Source organism: Pristiophorus japonicus, chromosome 11 (genome assembly GCF_044704955.1).
Source record: "Pristiophorus japonicus isolate sPriJap1 chromosome 11, sPriJap1.hap1, whole genome shotgun sequence".
NCBI classification, from domain to species: domain Eukaryota; kingdom Metazoa; phylum Chordata; class Chondrichthyes; family Pristiophoridae; genus Pristiophorus; species Pristiophorus japonicus.
In genome coordinates, this window is record NC_091987.1 from 150,470,179 (window position 1) to 150,488,443 (window position 18,265).

An 18,265-nucleotide genomic window follows, 5' to 3' on the forward strand; every position below is an offset into this window, starting at 1 on the left:
AAAATAGCATTATTCATTTTGGAAGTAATATAATGTTTAAAAAAAAAAATCCTACAAATTAGATAAAAGCATTTATTCCAGTTACTGCGTACATTTTTAATCAGTTTATGAATTAAAATAAGGTATTGGTGCCCTTTTGGGTATTGAATCAGGAAAGCATCATGATTTTATGGGGCAGGATCTTAAAGTGTGATGCAGGGTTAGGGAAGTCTGGCTTGTTTAAAAAAAGTGAAGACCTTGAGATGACCACAGCGAAGTTTATACGATTATGAAGGGGCTCCCTGGATAGCTCATTAGGAGAAGTCCCATTGGTATTGAACATGAAACACGTTGGAGGTCCCACTTTTGATTCCTTGTACACGATGAATTAGCTGGTTGGTGCAGCCAGAGTGGTGCTATCATCCTTACAATCGCTCTTTGCGTCAGGTTGGGGAGCGAGGAGCTGAAAGTGATGGTGGAGATGTCCACCGATATGCAGTTGGAGCATGTTTATCTCTGGTTGAATTGCCTGCACTCTGTCCAGGTGCACGTGTGAGGTATGGTTGCTTGGGCCAGGTACTGAAGGGCTGTCAGTCCCCTAGGGTTTTGCTGCATGATGATTCTGTGCCTTTAAGAGAGGAAGGGAGAAAATGTTTAGAAACACACGGCTGGAATTCGCGTAGGGGTTCTTCAGCAGGAGACTGGTGTAACCCTTACATCTCCGTCCCCCCGGGAGCAGTTACGTGAAGGGCTAAAACTTAACATATTTCTCCGGGATTTCCACCAATGCAACAACTTGCATTTTTAAAGCGCCTTTAATGTCAGAAAACTTTTCAAGGCACTTTACAGGAATGTTATCAGACAAAATTTGACACCGAGCCATGTTAGGAGATATTAGGAAAGGAGAGCAAAAGCTTAGTCAAAGAGATAGGTGTTAAGGAGCATCTTAAAGGAAGAGAGAGGTGGAGAGTTGTAGGGAGGGAATCCCAACTCTGAGGGCCCAGGCACGGCCACCAATGGTTGAATGATTAAAATCAGGCATGCGCAAGAGGCCAGAGTTGGAGGAGCGCCGAGATCGCACGGACTTTAGGGAATGGAGGAGGGAGGGATGAGGCCATGGAGGGATTTGAACACAAGGATGAATATTTTAACTTTGAGACATTGCTGGAACAGGAGCTGATGTAGGTCAGCGAGCACAGGAGTGATTAATGACTGGGACTTGGTGCGAGTTCGGACATGTGCAGCAGAGCTTTGGGTGAGCTGAAGCTTACGGAAGGTGGCAAATGGAAGGCCGACCAGGAGAGCGTTGGGCATGGCAGGATAGCGAGCGAATCCAGGGGAAATTCAGGCCACGGTTATGAAGAGCATTGAAAAGATTGACCCAGATAACTTGCTCACTGTTGCGAACCGTTTGAACATGAAAAATCAGGAAACTAGGAATGAGAGACTTCTATTTTAGGCAAAGGATAAATAGTTACCAGGGAAGGCTGTTGAAACAAATAATGTAAATGCGTTCAGGAAGCAGCTGGATTTGTTTCTGGAAAGGAAAAAGATGGAGAAAGATAAGCGGGCTTGAGATTAATTAAGAAAGGGCATGTTTGTTGGGCCAAGTGACCTTTCCCTGCTCCTAAGGCCAGTGTAAATTGGGCAAAATTGTCTTATAATAAATGCAATCTTTAAAACAACTTTTCATTATTTTTATATTAAATATGTTGACAAAAACACATGAGGGAAAAGGAATAGGAGAATATACTGACAGTTAGATGAAGAGGGGTGGGGGGAGGCTTGTGTGGAGCAAGTTGGGCTGAATGGTCTGTTTCTGTGCTGTAGGCTTCATGTAAAAAATGTGATGAGCAATTTCAGTTATGTGGAAAGACTGAAAAGGAGCTGGGATTGTTCTCTTTAGAGCAGAGAAGGTTAAAGAGGGACTTGATGGAGGTGTTAAGGGGGTTTTGTTAGAGTGGATAGATAGGAATTGTTTCCACTGGCAAGAGGGTTGGTAACCGGAGGTCACAGATTTAAGGTCATTGGCAAAAAATCCCGGGGGGGGAAATGAGATCTTTACACAGCGAGTTGTTATCATCTGGAATCCGCTGCCTGAAAGGGTGGTGGAAGCCGATTCAGTAGTAACTTTCAAAAGGGGATTGGATAAATACTTAAAAAGGAGAAATTTGCAGGGCTATGGGACAAGGACAGGGGAGTGGGACTAATTGGAAAGCTCTTTTAAAGAGCTGACATGGACACGATGGACCAAATGGCCGCCTCCTGCATTGTATCATTCTATGAAAAGATTTCACTTGTTTTATATCCGTAATCTAGGTCTCGACCTTACAAATGTATACCACTGTTGAATAGCCTCGTCTTGCCATGCCAGCCATGCATCTCATCCATTTGGATGGGAAGTTGTGTGGGGCGCGACGTGTTGTTTGCAGACTGGGCTCTTTGTCTGTCGGCCCAATCCTTAAAATAAACCCCATAAGATATCGTAAAATCTTGTGCGTAAGTCGTACAAATTCATATGCCCGGGTACATACCCCACAACCACTTGTTCATCACAGTTCCACATTACAGGGTTTCCATCAACTGGCAGGGTTTAAAAGGGGGGAATGATTTCAACACAAACGCAAAATGGCTTGTGCCACGCATAGGGCAAAACAAATATAAACAAGGGCAGTGTGGCTGGCACAGTGGGTAGCAGGTGGTAGTGGGTCTGGCACACTGGGTAGCAGGTGGTAGAAGGTCTGGCACAGCGGGTAGCAGGTGGTGGGGCTGGTACAGTGGGTAGCAGGTGGTAGTGGGTCTGGCACAGTGGGTAGCAGGTGGTAGAAGGTCTGGCACAGCGGGTAGCAGGTGGTAGTGGGTCTGGCACAGTGGGTAGCAGGTGGTAGTGGGTCTGGCACAGCGGGTAGCAGGTGGTGGGGCTGGTACAGTGGGTAGCAGGTGGTAGTGGGTCTGGCACAGTGGGTAGCAGGTGGTAGAAGGTCTGGCACAGCGGGTAGCAGGTGGTAGTGGGTCTGGCACAGTGGGTAGCAGGTGGTAGTGGGTCTGGCACAGTGGGTTGCAGGTGGTGGGGCTGGTACAGTGGGTAGCAGGTGGTAGTGGGTCTGGTTCAGTGGGTAGCAGGTGGTAGTGGGTCTGGCACAGTGGGTTGCAGGTGGTGGGGCTGGTACAGTGGGTAGCAGGTGGTAGTGGGTCTGGCACAGTGGGTAGCAGGTGGTAGAAGGTCTGGCACAGCGGGTAGCAGGTGGTAGTGGGTCTGGCACAGTGGGTAGCAGGTGGTAGTGGGTCTGGCACAGTGGGTAGCAGGTGGTAGTGGGTCTGGCACAGTGGGTTGCAGGTGGTGGGGCTGGTACAGTGGGTAGCAGGTGGTGGGGCTGGTACAGTGGGTAGCAGGTGGTAGTGGGTCTGGCACAGTGGGTAGCAGGTGGTAGAAGGTCTGGCACAGCGGGTAGCAGGTGGTAGTGGGTCTGGCACAGTGGGTAGCAGGTGGTAGTGGGTCTGGCACAGTGGGTAGCAGGTGGTAGTGGGTCTGGCACAGTGGGTAGCAGGTGGTGGGGCTGGTACAGTGGGTAGCAGGTGGTGGGGCTGGTACAGTGGGTAGCAGGTGGTAGTGGGTCTGGCACAGTGGGTAGCAGGTGGTAGAAGGTCTGGCACAGTGGGTAGCAGGTGGTAGTGGGTCTGGCACAGTGGGTAGCAGGTGGTAGTGGGTCTGGCACAGTGGGTAGCAGGTGGTAGTGGGTCTGGCACAGTGGGTAGCAGGTGGTAGTGGGTCTGGCACAGTGGGTAGCAGGTGGTAGTGGGTCTGGCACAGTGGGTAGCAGGTGGTAGTGGGTCTGGCACAGCGGGTTGCAGGTGGTGGGGCTGGTACAGTGGGTAGCAGGTGGTAGTGGGTCTGGCACAGTGGGTAGCAGGTGGTAGTGGGGCTGGTACAGTGGGTAGCAGGTGGTGGGGCTGGTACAGTGGGTAGCAGGTGGTGGGGCTGGTACAGTGGGTAGCAGGTGGTAGTGGGGCTGGTACAGTGGGTAGCAGGTGGTGGGGCTGGTACAGTGGGTAGCAGGTGGTGGGGCTGGTACAGTGGGTTGCAGGTGGTGGGGCTGGTACAGTGGGTAGCAGGTGGTGGGGCTGGTACAGTGGGTTGCAGGTGGTGGGGCTGGTACAGTGGGTAGCAGGTGGTGGGGCTGGTACAGTGGGTAGCAGGTGGTGGGGCTGGTACAGCAGATCTCAGTAAGACAAATATAACCAAGTGCAGTCTGTCCAAGACAAATATAAACAATGCTTGTTTCTCCAGGTTTTTGCCAATTCTCGCACGTTCAGCTTTGGAGAAGAATCTGAAGGATTCTGGGATTGAGGCAACCTCTGAAGATGTGAAAGAAGAGGAAGAGGCGGACATCAGATGTAAGCTCAAGTTTGAATATATTTATAGACATATTTTTTGAGTGATAAGGGGTTATGGAGCGCGAGCGGGGTAGTGAAACTGAGTCCATGATCAGATCAGCCATGATCTTATTAAATAGTGGAGTAGGCTCAAGGGGCCAAATGGCCTACTCCTGCTCCTATTTCTTATGTTCGCTATATTTTCTTGCAACCCTGTTGAATCGTGACAGCCTTGTCTGGGATTCGTATAATATTACAGTATTAAATCTGTGTTTCTTATGCAATTACAGGTGAAATAAAGTCAGGGATTCTTACAATTGGGAAAGTTTCTGTTCCATTGTACAGTCCAGATGAAAAGATGAAAGTACCAGACGTTCTCTTTTATGAAAACACTCAGGTAATTTGGATTTACAGATATCCAGTCGCCAGTATGAAGGGAGAAGAAAGACTTGCGTTTATATGGTGCCTTTCCTGGCCTCGGGACGTCCCAAAGCACTGTACGGCCAATGAAGTACAGTCACTGTTGTAATGTATGAAACATGGCAGCTAATGTTGCGCACAGCAAGCTCCCACAAACAGCAATGTGATACTGACCAGATGTTTTTTGTGATGTTAGTTGAGGGATAAATATCAGTGTAACTATTTGTACTGCACTTTTTTTGACAGAGCTGTGTCTTTCAAGACCGCCCCCCCCCCCGCCCTCCCCCATGCCACGTCTGTCAAGCTCCGCTCCCCCCACCACCCCCCGCCTTCCCGGCCCGAACCATTCCCTCCACGTGGTGCGGAGAAGCAGGACCTGAGCTCCAAGACTCCGCTAAGGCCACGATTCTCTCCCCTCTCCTCCCCCCTCCCCGGGCTCTCTCTCCCTTCTCCACACCCCTCACCGGGCTCTCTCTCCCTTCTCCACACCACTCCCCGGGCTCTCTCTCCCTTCTCCACACCCCTCACCGGGCTCTCTCTCCCTTCTCCACACCCCTCACCGGGCTCTCTCTCTCTTCTCCACCACACTCCCCGGGCTCTTTCTCCCTTCTCTCCACCCCCCCGCCCCCACCGGTTCTCTCTCTTCCCCCACCCCCGACACTCTCTTCCCCCCCGACACTCTCTTCCCCCCCGACACTCTCTTCCCCCCCGACACTCTCTCCCCCCCGACACTCTCTTCCCCCCCGACACTCTCTTCCCCCCCGACACTCTCTTCCCCCCCGACACTCTCTTCCCCCCCGACACTCTCTTCCCCCCCGACACTCTCTCCCCCCCCGACACTCTCCCCCCCCCCCCCGACACTCTCTCCCCCTCGACACTCTCCCCCCCCCCGACACTCTCTCCCCCTCGACACTCTCTTCCCCCCCGACACTCTCTTCCCCCCCGACACTCTCTCCCCCCCCGACACTCTCTCCCCCCCGACACTCTCTCCCCCCCGACACTCTCTCCCCCCCGACACTCTCTCCCCCCCGACACTCTCTCCCCCCCCGACACTCTCTCCCCCCCGACACTCTCTCCCCCCCGACACTCTCTCCCCCCCGACACTCTCTCCCCCCCGACACTCTCTCCCCCCCCGACACTCTCTCTCCCCCGACACTCTCTCCCCCCCGACACTCTCTCCCCCCCGACACTCTCTCCCCCCCGACACTCTCTCCCCCCCGACACTCTCTCCCCCCCGACACTCTCTCCCCCCCGACACTCTCTCCCCCCCGACACTCTCTCCCCCCCGACACTCTCTCCCCCCCGACACTCTCTCCCCCCCCGACACTCTCTCTCCCCCGACACTCTCTCTCCCCCGACACTCTCTCCCCCCCGACACTCTCCCCCCCCCCGACACTCTCCCCCCCCCGACACTCTCTCCCCCCCGACACTCTCCCCCCCCCGACACTCTCTCCCCCCCGACACTCTCTCCCCCCCGACACTCTCTCCCCCCCCGACACTCTCTCCCCCCCCGACACTCTCTCCCCCCCCGACACTCTCTCCCCCCCCCGACACTCTCTCCCCCCCCGACACTCTCTCCCCCCCCGACACTCTCTCCCCCCCGACACTCTCTCCCCCCCGACACTCTCTCCCCCCCGACACTCTCCCCCCCGACACTCTCTTCCCCCCCCGACACTCTCCCCCCCCGACACTCTCTCTCCCCCCGACACTCTCTCTCCCCCCGACACTCTCTCCCCCCCCGACACTCTCCCCCCCCGACACTCTCTCCCCCCCGACACTCTCTTCCCCCCCCGACACTCTCTCCCCCCCCCGACACTCTCTCCCGCCCCGACACTCTCTCCCCCCCGACACTCTCTCCCCCCCGACACTCTCTTCCCCCCCCGACACTCTCTCTCCCCCCGACACTCTCTCCCCCCCCGACACTCTCCCCCCCCGACACTCTCTCTCCCCCCGACACTCTCTCCCCCCCGACACTCTCTTCCCCCCCGACACTCTCTTCCGCCCCGACACTCTCTTCCGCCCCGACACTCTCTTCCGCCCCGACACTCTCTCCCCCCCGACACTCTCCCCCCCCCCGACACTCTCCCCCCCCCCGACACTCTCTCCCCCCCGACACTCTCTCCCCCCCGACACTCTCTCCCCCCCCGACACACTCTCCCCCCCCGACACTCTCTCCCCCCCCCGACACTCTCTCCCCCCCCGACACTCTCTCCCCCCCCGACACTCTCTCCCCCCCCGACACTCTCTCCCCACCGACACTCTTCCCCCCCGACACTCTTCCCCCCCCCGACACTCTCTCCCCCCCGACACTCTCTCCCCCCTGACACTCTCTCTCCCCCCCGACACTCTCTGCCCCCCGACACTCTCTCCCCCCGACACTCTCTCTCCCCCCCCCGACACTCTCTCCCCCCCGACACTCTCTCTCCCCCCCCGACACTCTCTTCCCCCCCGACACTCTCTTCCCCCCCGACACTCTCTCCCCCCCGACACTCTCTCCCCCCCGACACTCTCTCCCCCCCGACACTCTCTCCCCCCCGACACTCTCCCCCCCGACACTCTCTCCCCCCCCGACACTCTCTCCCCCCCCGACACTCTCTCCCCCCCCCGACACTCTCTCCCCCCCGACACTCTCTCCCCCCCGACACTCTCTCCCCCCCCGACACTCTCTCCCCCCCGACACTCTCTCCCCCCCCGACACTCTCTCCCCCCCCGACACTCTCTCCCCCCCCGACACTCTCTCCCCCCCCGACACTCTCTCCCCCCCCGACACTCTCTCCCCCCCGACACTCTCTCTCCCCCCCCGACACTCTCTCCCCCCCGACACTCTCTCCCCCCCCGACACTCTCTCCCCCCCGACACTCTCTCCCCCCCGACACTCTCTCCCCCCCGACACTCTCTCCCCCCCCGACACTCTCTCCCCCCCCCGACCATCTCTCCCCCCCCGACACTCTCTCCCCCCCCGACACTCTCTCCCCCCCCGACACTCTCCCCCCCCCCCGACACTCTCTCCCCCCCCGGACACTCTCTCCCCCCCCCCCGACACTCTTTCCCCCCCCGACTCTCTTCACCCCCCCGACTCTCTTCACCCCCCCGACTCTCTTCACCACCCCCCCGACTCTCTTCACCCCCCCCACCCCAGACTCTCTCTTCACCCCCCCCCCAACTCTCTCTCTTCAGCACCCCACCCCCACCCCCACGACTCTCTTCACCCCCCCTCCCCAGACTCTCTCTTCACCCCCCCCCCCAACTCTCTCTCTTCACCCCCCACCCCCGACTCTCTCTTCTCCCCCCCCCCCCCCCCCGACTCTCTCTCCCCGCCCTCTCATGGAGGGGTGCATTTACCCTGGGGTAAGCCACTTTGGCTGGGGGAGGGGTGGGTGCACTTGTCCTGGGGTAAGCCACTTTGGCTGGGGGAAGGTTGCACTTGCTCTGGGGTAAGACACTTTAGCTGGGGGGAGGGGTGCACTTGCCCTGGGGTAAGGCACTTTGGTTGGGGGAGGTGTGCACTTGCCCTGGTGTAAGCCACTTTGGCTGAAGGAGGGGTGCACTTGCCCTGGGGTAAGCCACTTTGGCTGGGGGGAGGGGTGCACTTGCCCTGGGATAAGGTATTTTGGCTGGGGGAGGGGTGCACTTGCCCTGGGGTAAGGCACTTTTGCTGGGGGAGGGGTGCACTTGCCCTGGGGTAAGGCATTTTGGCTGGGGGATAGGGGCGGCAGTGGGGTTGTCTTTCGGCTGGGGAGAGGGGCAGAAAATGCTGGAAATCTCAGCGGGTCGGTCAGCACGGGTTAGCTGCAGAGTAAAGCTGTACAATTACACGTTACCCTGGAAACCTAAATGCTTGGGCATGTGCAGAATGGGGCCTCAGTTTTCCAGTGCTGTCAATTAACTCCACCCACAGAAGCTTAAGGTCTTTCTGCGTGGCGCCAAATTCAGAGAAAATTGGCGAAACTTCCGATTTTATTTTTGCCGCTACTTCGGCTTAAAAAATAGGCCGTTAATCTTAAATAACGCCCAAAAAGGGCAATGTGGAATTTTAGGGCCATAGGAACAGGAGTGAGCCATTCAGCCCCTATAGACTATTCTGCCATTGAAAGGCTGGGGCGGGGGGGCAACGTTCCCTATAAACCGCGCGACCATATAGCTCTCTGCCGGACCGAGACTGGCTTTTTCAGTGTAAAGTTTTGCACATGTGTGAAATTGTGAATGGGTCGCGCAGCCCCTTAAAGAGGCCGTGTACCCAAAAGAAAAGAAATTGAAACATTGGTCGGGGAGTTTGTCCAGGAAATCAGGTGAGCTTTGTAACAGACCGTGGGATCGGATTGGTTCAGGACTTCTGATCCTTTCAGGCTGAACTTCATTTTGCTGGAGGAAGGGCAGTGACCTCCTCCTCAAGTCACACAACTATCTCTAAATTTTTGCCCTTGTAACTGGAAAGGAAGGTCACACTTGACCAATCTTATTGAATTCTTTGAAGAAGTAACAGATGAGGTGGATATGGGAATTACTGTTGGTAAATTTTGCTGGTAAGTGTAATAGAGCTCCCCCTAGTGGACTACTGCTCCACCTAACGGACTACTGAAGTAATGCAACTACTGATGCAAATAATAAAAGGGTCATGTGGCAAAGTCACATGATGACACTTGGAGACATCTTGTCTGTGCTTATGATTGTGATGTCGTAAGAAGATATCACATTGGCGAATGAGGATGGGATAATCGGATTCCCTAGCTGACATTTTTGTTGGTGGATAATCCAGCCAACCGACAGAGAGACTTTGAGAGCTTTTTTGTTTTGCACAGCAGCTAAAAATTTAAGGTAAATTACAAACACACGTGGCTGAACTGTCAGAGTCCAAATGGCCACACCTATGGGAATAATAGGGCGCTTGAGTGAGTTCCATCGTGACAGACTTTTGGAGTGTCTAGAAATCTTTTTCACTGTAAATAGTATCGTGAAAGTCCCATATGATGAAAACCGTAACCGCGTGGTAATAGAAAGGAAACTGGCTCTTTTCTTAACTGAAGCAGGCCCCCGTGCATGAAACCCTGAAAAATGTGTTTGTTCCCGTCAAGCCAAAGCACACGCCACTGACGGAGATTCTAAACAGCATGACAATCTTGAGCCCCTGGAAATCGCTGAAAGTTATCGTTTTGGAATACAAAATCAGCTCAATGACAAGGGTACCAGTGAGTACATTGCAGCTTTAAAAATGCTAACCATTTACTTCGGAAACTTTCAGGACCGAGAGTTGCTTGTGGGATGAAAAATGAAGCGATCAGAAGAAAGTTGTTGACAACTCCTAAATTGACTTTTGATTGAGCTTGTCACACAGCTATGTTGATGGAGATGGCCGACCAATACTCCCGAGAATGTCGCATCATTTCAGACAATTGAGGTGCATCGCCCGCAGGTTAAAAGTAAAAGGCAATTGGGCCCCAAGGCCTCAGCAACTGGTCACGGTAACAATACATTGAAGTCGTGCTATCAGTGCTTGGAACAACACGTTGCTCAAAGCTGTCCATAAGTGAAGGCAGAATGATTCTATTGCAAGAAAACTGGGCATCTTGTGAAGACATGCCGACTGACGAGTAAACCGATGTTCAATGCTAGAAGTAGAAATCGCCAGAGACTCCGTAGCATTGAAGAGAAGCAACAGGACGAGGAGGTTCTGGAGATACACATCTCCAGGAGCACGAGGGTATCTCTCAGCAATTTGTGATGTATCATCATCCAAGTAGATGTTACAGGAACCAGAATACCCATAGAAATTGGCACTGGTGCATCTGTGAGCATAGTACCGGAATCACCATATCTCAACAAGTTGAGTGATGTTCGACTGGAGAAATCGAACATAGAGCTCTGCAGCTGCTCAGGAGAGCAAATCCCTGTTGTAGGACGTATCCCCATACCAGTGAAATACAAGGATCAGGAGACAAGCCTGCCTTGATAGGTAGAAATAGGTTAGGATCACTGAAGCTGGATTGGAATGAGATTTTTCGTGTGGAAACAAAATTTACACCGAAAGTGACATCATCAAACAGTATCCGAAGGTGTTCCGTGAAACAGGCAGTCCGGTCCGAGGCTTCAAGGCGAGTGTCGGCGTGCAGAAGGACGCAAGACCGGTTTATTGCAAGCCACGTCACGTACCAGATGCACTCGAGCAGAAAATTGAGCAAGAACTCAAAAGATTAGAAACTGAGAACATTATCTCTAAGGTAGAAGAAGTGTTCTATTTTTCATACATCGATTAGTTGCCAGTCACAGTTGAAGAGATTGGTAGAGCAACCAAACGTGACCCAGTTATGTCAAAGGTGTTTGATTGGCTGGTCAAACCAGGTATCAGAGGAAAATATTCATCTGTACTATGTTTGTACGAATTAATTATCAGTGGATAAAGATTGTATCATGTGGGATGCAAGAGTGGTTATCCCAAATAAGTTCAGGTCCAAATTGTTTGGAGATCTTCATGTCCAGCACCTGGGAATATGCTTGACCACGGCTTTTGGATGCAATTACTTATGGTGGCTAGGTCTAGATAAAGATATAGAGTACATCGTTAGTCAGTGTACAACATGTCAATCAGTAAACAAGAAACCACCATCAGTACCATTACAGCCATGGAAATGGCCTCCCAGGGTGTGGCAAAGGTTACATGTAGATTTTGCTGAGCTAGATGGACAACAATTGTTCATAGTGATTGATAGTCATTCGAAGTGGGTAGAGGTGTTTCCGATGTGGAAAATAACAAGTAAAACACTAGACAATTTGTGAAGATTGTTTTCTTCAAATGGCCCCCCAGAAGAAATTGTGTCTGATAATGGGCCACAATTTTGTTCAGAAGAATTTGCACAGTTCATGAGCAGAAATGTTGTGAAACAAACCAAAGTTCTACCATACCACCCTGCTTCAAATGGTGCAGCAGAGCGTACAGTACAATTTGTAAAACATGCCATCATGAACCAAATGTTGGATCCAATCCAAAGAAACAGCAGTTGTCGTTGGACCACAAATGAGCAAATTTTCTAATTACTTATTGTAATACTCTTCATACAACTACTGGTAGACACCAGCAGAGTGGTTTCTCAAATAAGAACATAAGAACATAAGAATTAGGAACAGGAGTAGGCCATCTAGTCCCTCGAGCCTGCTCCGCCATTCAATAAGATCGTGGCTGATCTGGCCGTGGACTCAGTTCCACTTACCCGCCCTCTCCCCGTAACCCTTAATTCCCTTATTGGTTAAAAATCTATCTGTGACTTGAATACATTCAATGAGCTAGCCTCAACTGCTTCCTTGGGCATAGAATTCCACAGATTCACAACCCTCTGGGAGAAGAAATTCCTTCTCAACTCGGTTTTAATGACAGCCATGAACCAGGTTCTCGTTGCTAAAGCCAAACTTGGCACAATTGGTAGAAGAGAAACAATTAAGACAGAAAGAGAATCATGATAGAGGTAGAATAAGAGAGATTAGTGTGAAATTGAATCAGAAAGTGAGAGTGAAGAACCATCACCATAAATGTTTAAAGTGGTTACCAGGAAAAGTGGTGAAGATATGTGACCCTCGCACATATTTGGTCAAAATGTTTGATCATGGAAAGGTTAGGTTTGTTCACATTGGTCATATTTTACCTACAGATGGAGAAGGAGTTGAAAGTTGGAATGATTCAGTTATTTATGATGAGTCAGATAGTCTTTTTACAAGTAGAGTACCAGTCGCAAATCCTGCATCAGATGTACTAGAAAAAAGTCCAAGAGAAAGTCAGAATTTGACTCAGAGTCCAAATTAGGCAGACAAACAGTCTGAAGTTGTAGAGAGTTCACAGATAGATCAAGGGTTGCCCTTGGAGAAAAACTCTCCCCAGGATCAGCCTAGAACGAGTCTAAGTTCGACACCAAGTTTGGAAATTTCTGTTCGAGTGCGAAGGTATTCTCTTCGAAAAAGAAAACCAGTGGTTAAGTTCGATTTGTAAATATGGAAAAATAAGTCCATATCTTTTGTTGTGTATAACATGCAAGTTATGTATGGTGATTATTTTGTTATGATTATTTCTTCAATAAGGAGGGAGAAGTGTAATAGAGCTTCCCCTAGTGGACCACTGCTCCACCTCGTGGACAACCGATGTAATGCAACTATTGATGCAAATAATAAAGGGGTCATGTGGCAAAGTCACATGATGACAGTTTCTGTGTAGTGCCATCTTGTGTGTGCTTCTGTCAGTGATGTCGTAAGAAGATATCACAGTAAGGAGGAATCCTTAATAGTTGGAGTTTGTGGAATGTTTCCATTAGAAGCAGGAAATGCATAGATACATTCACATGTTACTGGAAATTTGATTTGCCTGACCTGTTTTTTTTTACCTATTTTTATTTTCTTGGCACCTAACAGATTTTGTCAAGAAAAAATATTGATCAGGTGCTGACAACCAGCAAGAATGCCCTGAACTATTTAGCCTTATTAACGCTAAGCAAATAACCTCTTTGTTTCTGAGACAACTTGCCAATAGCATGGTGGTATGGTGTCCCCTGCGGTCATCCCCCTGCAAGAAGATACACCGCTTTGGGTACTGTTGAGGGGATGATTCATCAGGGGAAGGCAGCAGCAGCCAAGTTCATGGCACCGTGGGTGGCTCTGCTGCACAGGAGGGCAGGAAAAAGATTGGGAGAGCTATAGTGATAGAGGATTCAATTGTAAGGGGAATAGATAGACGTTTCTGCGGCTGCAACCGAGACTCCAGGATGGTATGTTGCCTTCCTGGTGCAAGGGTCAAGGATGTCTCGGAGCGGGTGCAGGGCATTCTGAAAAGGGAGGGGTGAACAGCCAGTTGTCGTGGTACATATAGGTACCACCGATACAGGTAAAAAACGGGATGAGGTCCTACGAGATGAATTTAGGGAGCTCGGAGCTAAATTAAAAAGTAGTAATCTCAGGATTGCTACCAGTGCCACGCGCTAGTCAGAGTAGGAATCGCAGGATAGCTCAGTTGAATACGTGGCTTGAGGAGTGGTGCACAAGGGAGGGATTCAAATTCCTGTGACATTGGAACCGGTTTTGGGGGAGGTGGCATTAAATATGTGCTGTGCTGGTCTGGACTGCTCCTTAAATCACCAGCAGCTTTTTATCCCTCTCTCTCTCTCTCTCTCTCTCTCTCTCTCTCTCTCTCTCTCTCTTTCAAGTGGTTTCCAATTTTTTTTTCTTTTGAGATCTATTTCTTTTCCATTTCACAAGATCGCAAGATATTTGTAGATGAGGAAAGCCATTTGATCCACCTCGATACATCCATCCAGAACAACCCTACACTTCCCTCACTGCAGCATCTAATTGTTTCTGAAATGCTCCCAGGACTTTCACCTTCGCTACTCCACCCCGATATCCATTCCCAAGTGTTGATCACTCTACGTGAAGAAGGGTGAGAAAATGGAGAATGGAACATGCCGCACCTGCCCACGCTGCCCTTGGAGAACGGTGCTGCGTCTCCACAGGCAGCAGATATCAATCCTAACGTTACCTTTACGCGTTTGAATCTGTGTCCCATAATCATCATCATAGGCAGCCCCTTGGAATCGAGGAAGACTTGCTTCCACTCTTAAAATGAGTCCTTTAGGTGTCTAAAACGAGAGCCACAGTCCCTGTCACAGGTGGGACAGATAGTCATTGAGGGAAAGGGAGGGTGGGACAGGTTTGCCGCACGCTCTTTCCGCTGCCTGCGCTTGATTTCTGCATGCTCTCAGCGATGAGACTCGAGGTGCTCAGCGCCCTCCCGGATGCACTTCCTCCACTTAGGGCGGTTTTTGGCCAGGGACTCCCAGGTGTCAGTGGGGATGTTGCACATTATCAGGGAGGCTTTGAGGGTGTCCTTGTAATGTTTCCTCTTTCCCATTCCCATCTTTTAATATGACTTACCTGTTCCATGCCATGTTTTATCTTCTGTACCTGTGTAAGATTACCTCTCCTTTCCAGGAGCCCATGTCTGTCCAGCCGTTGCTCATAACTCAGGCCCCAGACGTGAACAATCAGCCTTGCGACGCCACAGCTTCAATGTCTCTGTTGTCTTCGTGTGTGGTTTCTGCCAGGTGGAACGTTCTCCAAAATAGCAATAAACCTCAGAGTCTGTGAAGATCGATTCTGAAGATGTGAAGAGTGCAGTTTTTGCACATCTGTCTCAAGATAATACAGCTGCAAAACTTATGGCAGGCGCCAGTTGGCTGCCATATTGAAATTTGGAAAGATAACTCTTTCTTTCTCAGGTTTTTTCCCCTCTCCAGAAAGCTTGATAAAAGCAACAAAGCTTAAAAATTAATTCTCCATTAATAAAGCAAGGCCTCTTGGGGGAAAAAGGAATTCTCTATTCTCGCTTTTGACATTGTCCAAATCATATACAACTTGTTCAACTGTGGACCCATAATCTATATCATCATACTCAAAAATAAAATGCAACTGCTTGAAATCTGAAATAACAACAAAAACAGCAGGTCAGTCAGCACCTTTAAGGCGAAAAGACCAGTTATTACTTTCCGGCTGTGTATCCTACTAGCGGATTGAGTCGTGACCACTGCTTTGTTACCTCTAGACTCGACTACTCCAACGTGCTCCTGGCTGTCCTTCAACCTTCTGTGAACTCGAGCGCATGCAAAACTCTGCTGCCTGAATCCTAATTAGCTCCTCGATCTATTCACCCATCACCGCCGTGTTCGCTGACCTACGTTGACTCCTGGCCTGGCAACGTCTCGATTTAAAAACTCTCAGCCTTGTTTTCATATGCCTCCATGGCCTCGCCCTTCCCAATCTCTATAAGGTCCTCCATGTCATCGTGGTGCAGGCGGAGGATGGTGACAAACTTTTGGGGCAGCCGAAACGGAGGGGCACACTCAATAATCTCTCACGGTTGACGGTGTCAAAGGCCTTTGTGAAGTCAGGGATGCTTCCGGTGTACCCAACGACTACGTGTGCGGGAAGTGCATCCGCCTGCAGCTCCTGACGGACCGCATTGCGGCACTGGAGCTGCGGGTGGATTCACTCTGGAGCATCCACGATGCTGAGAATTACGTGAATAGCACGTTTAGTGAGTTGGTCTTGCCGCAGGTAAAGGGCACACAGCCAGATAGGGAATGGATGACCAGCAGGAAGAGCAGTGCAAGGAAGGTAGTGCAGTGGTGTCCCCTGCGGTCATCCCCCTGCAAGAAGATACACCGCTTTGGGTACTGTTGAGGGGATGATTCATCAGGGGAAGGCAGCAGCAGCCAAGTTCATGGCACCGTGGGTGGCTCTGCTGCACAGGAGGGCAGGAAAAAGATTGGGAGAGCTATAGTGATAGAGGATTCAATTGTAAGGGGAATAGATAGACGTTTCTGCGGCTGCAACCGAGACTCCAGGATGGTATGTTGCCTTCCTGGTGCAAGGGTCAAGGATGTCTCGGAGCGGGTGCAGGGCATTCTGAAAAGGGAGGGGTGAACAGCCAGTTGTCGTGGTACATATAGGTACCACCGATACAGATAAAAAACGGGATGAGGTCCTACGAGATGAATTTAGGGAGCTCGGAGCTAAATTAAAAAGTAGTAATCTCAGGATTGCTACCAGTGCCACGCGCTAGTCAGAGTAGGAATCGCAGGATAGCTCAGTTGAATACGTGGCTTGAGGAGTGGTGCACAAGGGAGGGATTCAAATTCCTGTGACATTGGAACCGGTTTTGGGGGAGGTGGGACCAGTACAAACCGGACGGTCTGCACCTGGGCAGGACCAGAACCAATGTCCTAGGGGACATTGTTTGCTAGTGCTGTTGGGGAGGAGTTAAACTAATATGGCAGGGGGATGGGAACCTATGCAGGGAGACAGGGGGAAGTAGAATGGGGCAGAAGCAAAAGATAGAAAGAAGAAAAGTAAAACTGGAGAGCAAAGAAACCTAAGGTAAAAAGCAAAAAGGACCACATTACAGCAAAATTCTAAATGGGCAAAGTGTGTTAGGAAGACAAGCCTGAAGGCTCTGTGCCTCAATGCGAGGAGTGTTCGGAATAAGGTGGACGAATTAACTGCGCAGATAGCAGTTAACGGGTATGATGTAATTGGCATCACAGAGACATGGCTCCAGGGTGACCAAGACTGGGAACTCAACATCCAGGGATATTCAATATTTAGGAAGATTAGACAGAAAGGAAAAGGAGGTGGGGTGGCATTGCTGGTTAAAGAGGAAATTAATGCAATAGTAAGAAAGGACATTAGCTTGGGTAATGTGGAATCGGCATGGGTGGAGCTACGGAATAGCAAGGGGCAGAAAACGCTAGTGGGAGTTGTATACAGACCACCAAACAGTGGTAGTAAAGTTGGGGACAGCAGCAAACAAGAAATTAGGGATGCATGCAATAAAGGTACAGCAGTTATCATGGGTGACTTTAATCTACATATTGATTGGGCTAACCAAATTGGTAGTAATGCAGTGGAGGAGGATTTCCTGGAGTGTATTAGGGATGGTTTCTAGATCAATATGTCGAGGAAGCAACCAGGGAGCTGACCATCCTAGACTGGGTGAAGTGTAATGAGAAAGGACTAATTAGCAATCTTGTTGTGCGAAGCCCCTTGGGGAAGAGTGACCAAACATGGTAGAGTTCTTTATTAAGATGGAGAGTGACACAGTTAATTAAGAAACTACGGTCCTGAACTTAAGGAAAGGTAATTTCGATGCTTTGAGGCGTGAATTGGCTAGAATAGACTGGCAAATGATACTTAAAGGGTCGACGGTGGATAGGCAATGGCAAACATTTAAAGATCACATGGATGAACTTCAGCAATTGTACATCACTGTCTGGAGTAAAAATAAAACGGTGAAGGTGGCTCAACTGTGGCTAACAAGGGAAATTAATGATAGTGTTAAATCCAAGGAAGAGGCATATAAATTGGCCAGAAAAAGCAACAAACCTGAGGACTGGGAGAAATTTAGAATTCAGCAGAGGAAGACAAAGAGGGGGAAAATAGAGTACGAGAAGAAGCTTGCCGGGAACATAAAAACTGACTGCAAAAGCTTCTATAGATATGTGAAGAGAAAAAGATTAGTGAAGATTAGTAGGTCCCTTGCAGTCAGATTCAGGTGAATTTATAATGGGGAACAAAGAAATGGCAGAGCAGTTGAACAAATACTTTGGTTCTATCTTCACAAAGGAAGACACAAATAACCTTCCGGAAATACTAGGGGACCGAGGGTCTAGTGAGAAGGAAGAACTGAAGGATATCTTTATTAGGCAGGAAATTGATGGGATTGAAGGCCGATAAATCCCCGGGGCCTGATAGTATGCATCCCAGAGTACTTAAGGAAGTGGCCCTAGAAATAGTGGATGTATTGGTGATAATTTTCCAACATTCTATAGACTCTAGATCAGTTCCTATGGACTGGAGGGTAGCTAATGTAACCCCACTTTTTAAAAAAGGAGGGAGCGAGAAAGTGGGTAATTATAGACCTGTTAGCCTGACATCAGTAGTAAGGAAAATGTTGGAATCAATTATT

At 50.5% G+C, this 18,265-nt stretch overlaps 1 protein-coding gene across 2 annotated transcripts in view; it reads left to right on the top strand.

Moving 5' to 3' along the window:
• vwa8 (von Willebrand factor A domain containing 8) overlaps positions 1–18,265 on the top strand; it is a 463,584-nt gene that overhangs the window by 189,238 nt on the left and 256,081 nt on the right. For both annotated transcript variants that reach the window (XR_011595909.1, XM_070894160.1), the window contains exons 18-19: positions 4,268–4,374; positions 4,644–4,750. Coding sequence is in view for 1 of the 2 variants with exons in the window: in XM_070894160.1 (XP_070750261.1) it covers positions 4,268–4,374; positions 4,644–4,750 (214 nt within the window). In the remaining variant the exon portion in view is untranslated. The remainder of the gene's footprint in view (positions 1–4,267; positions 4,375–4,643; positions 4,751–18,265) is intronic.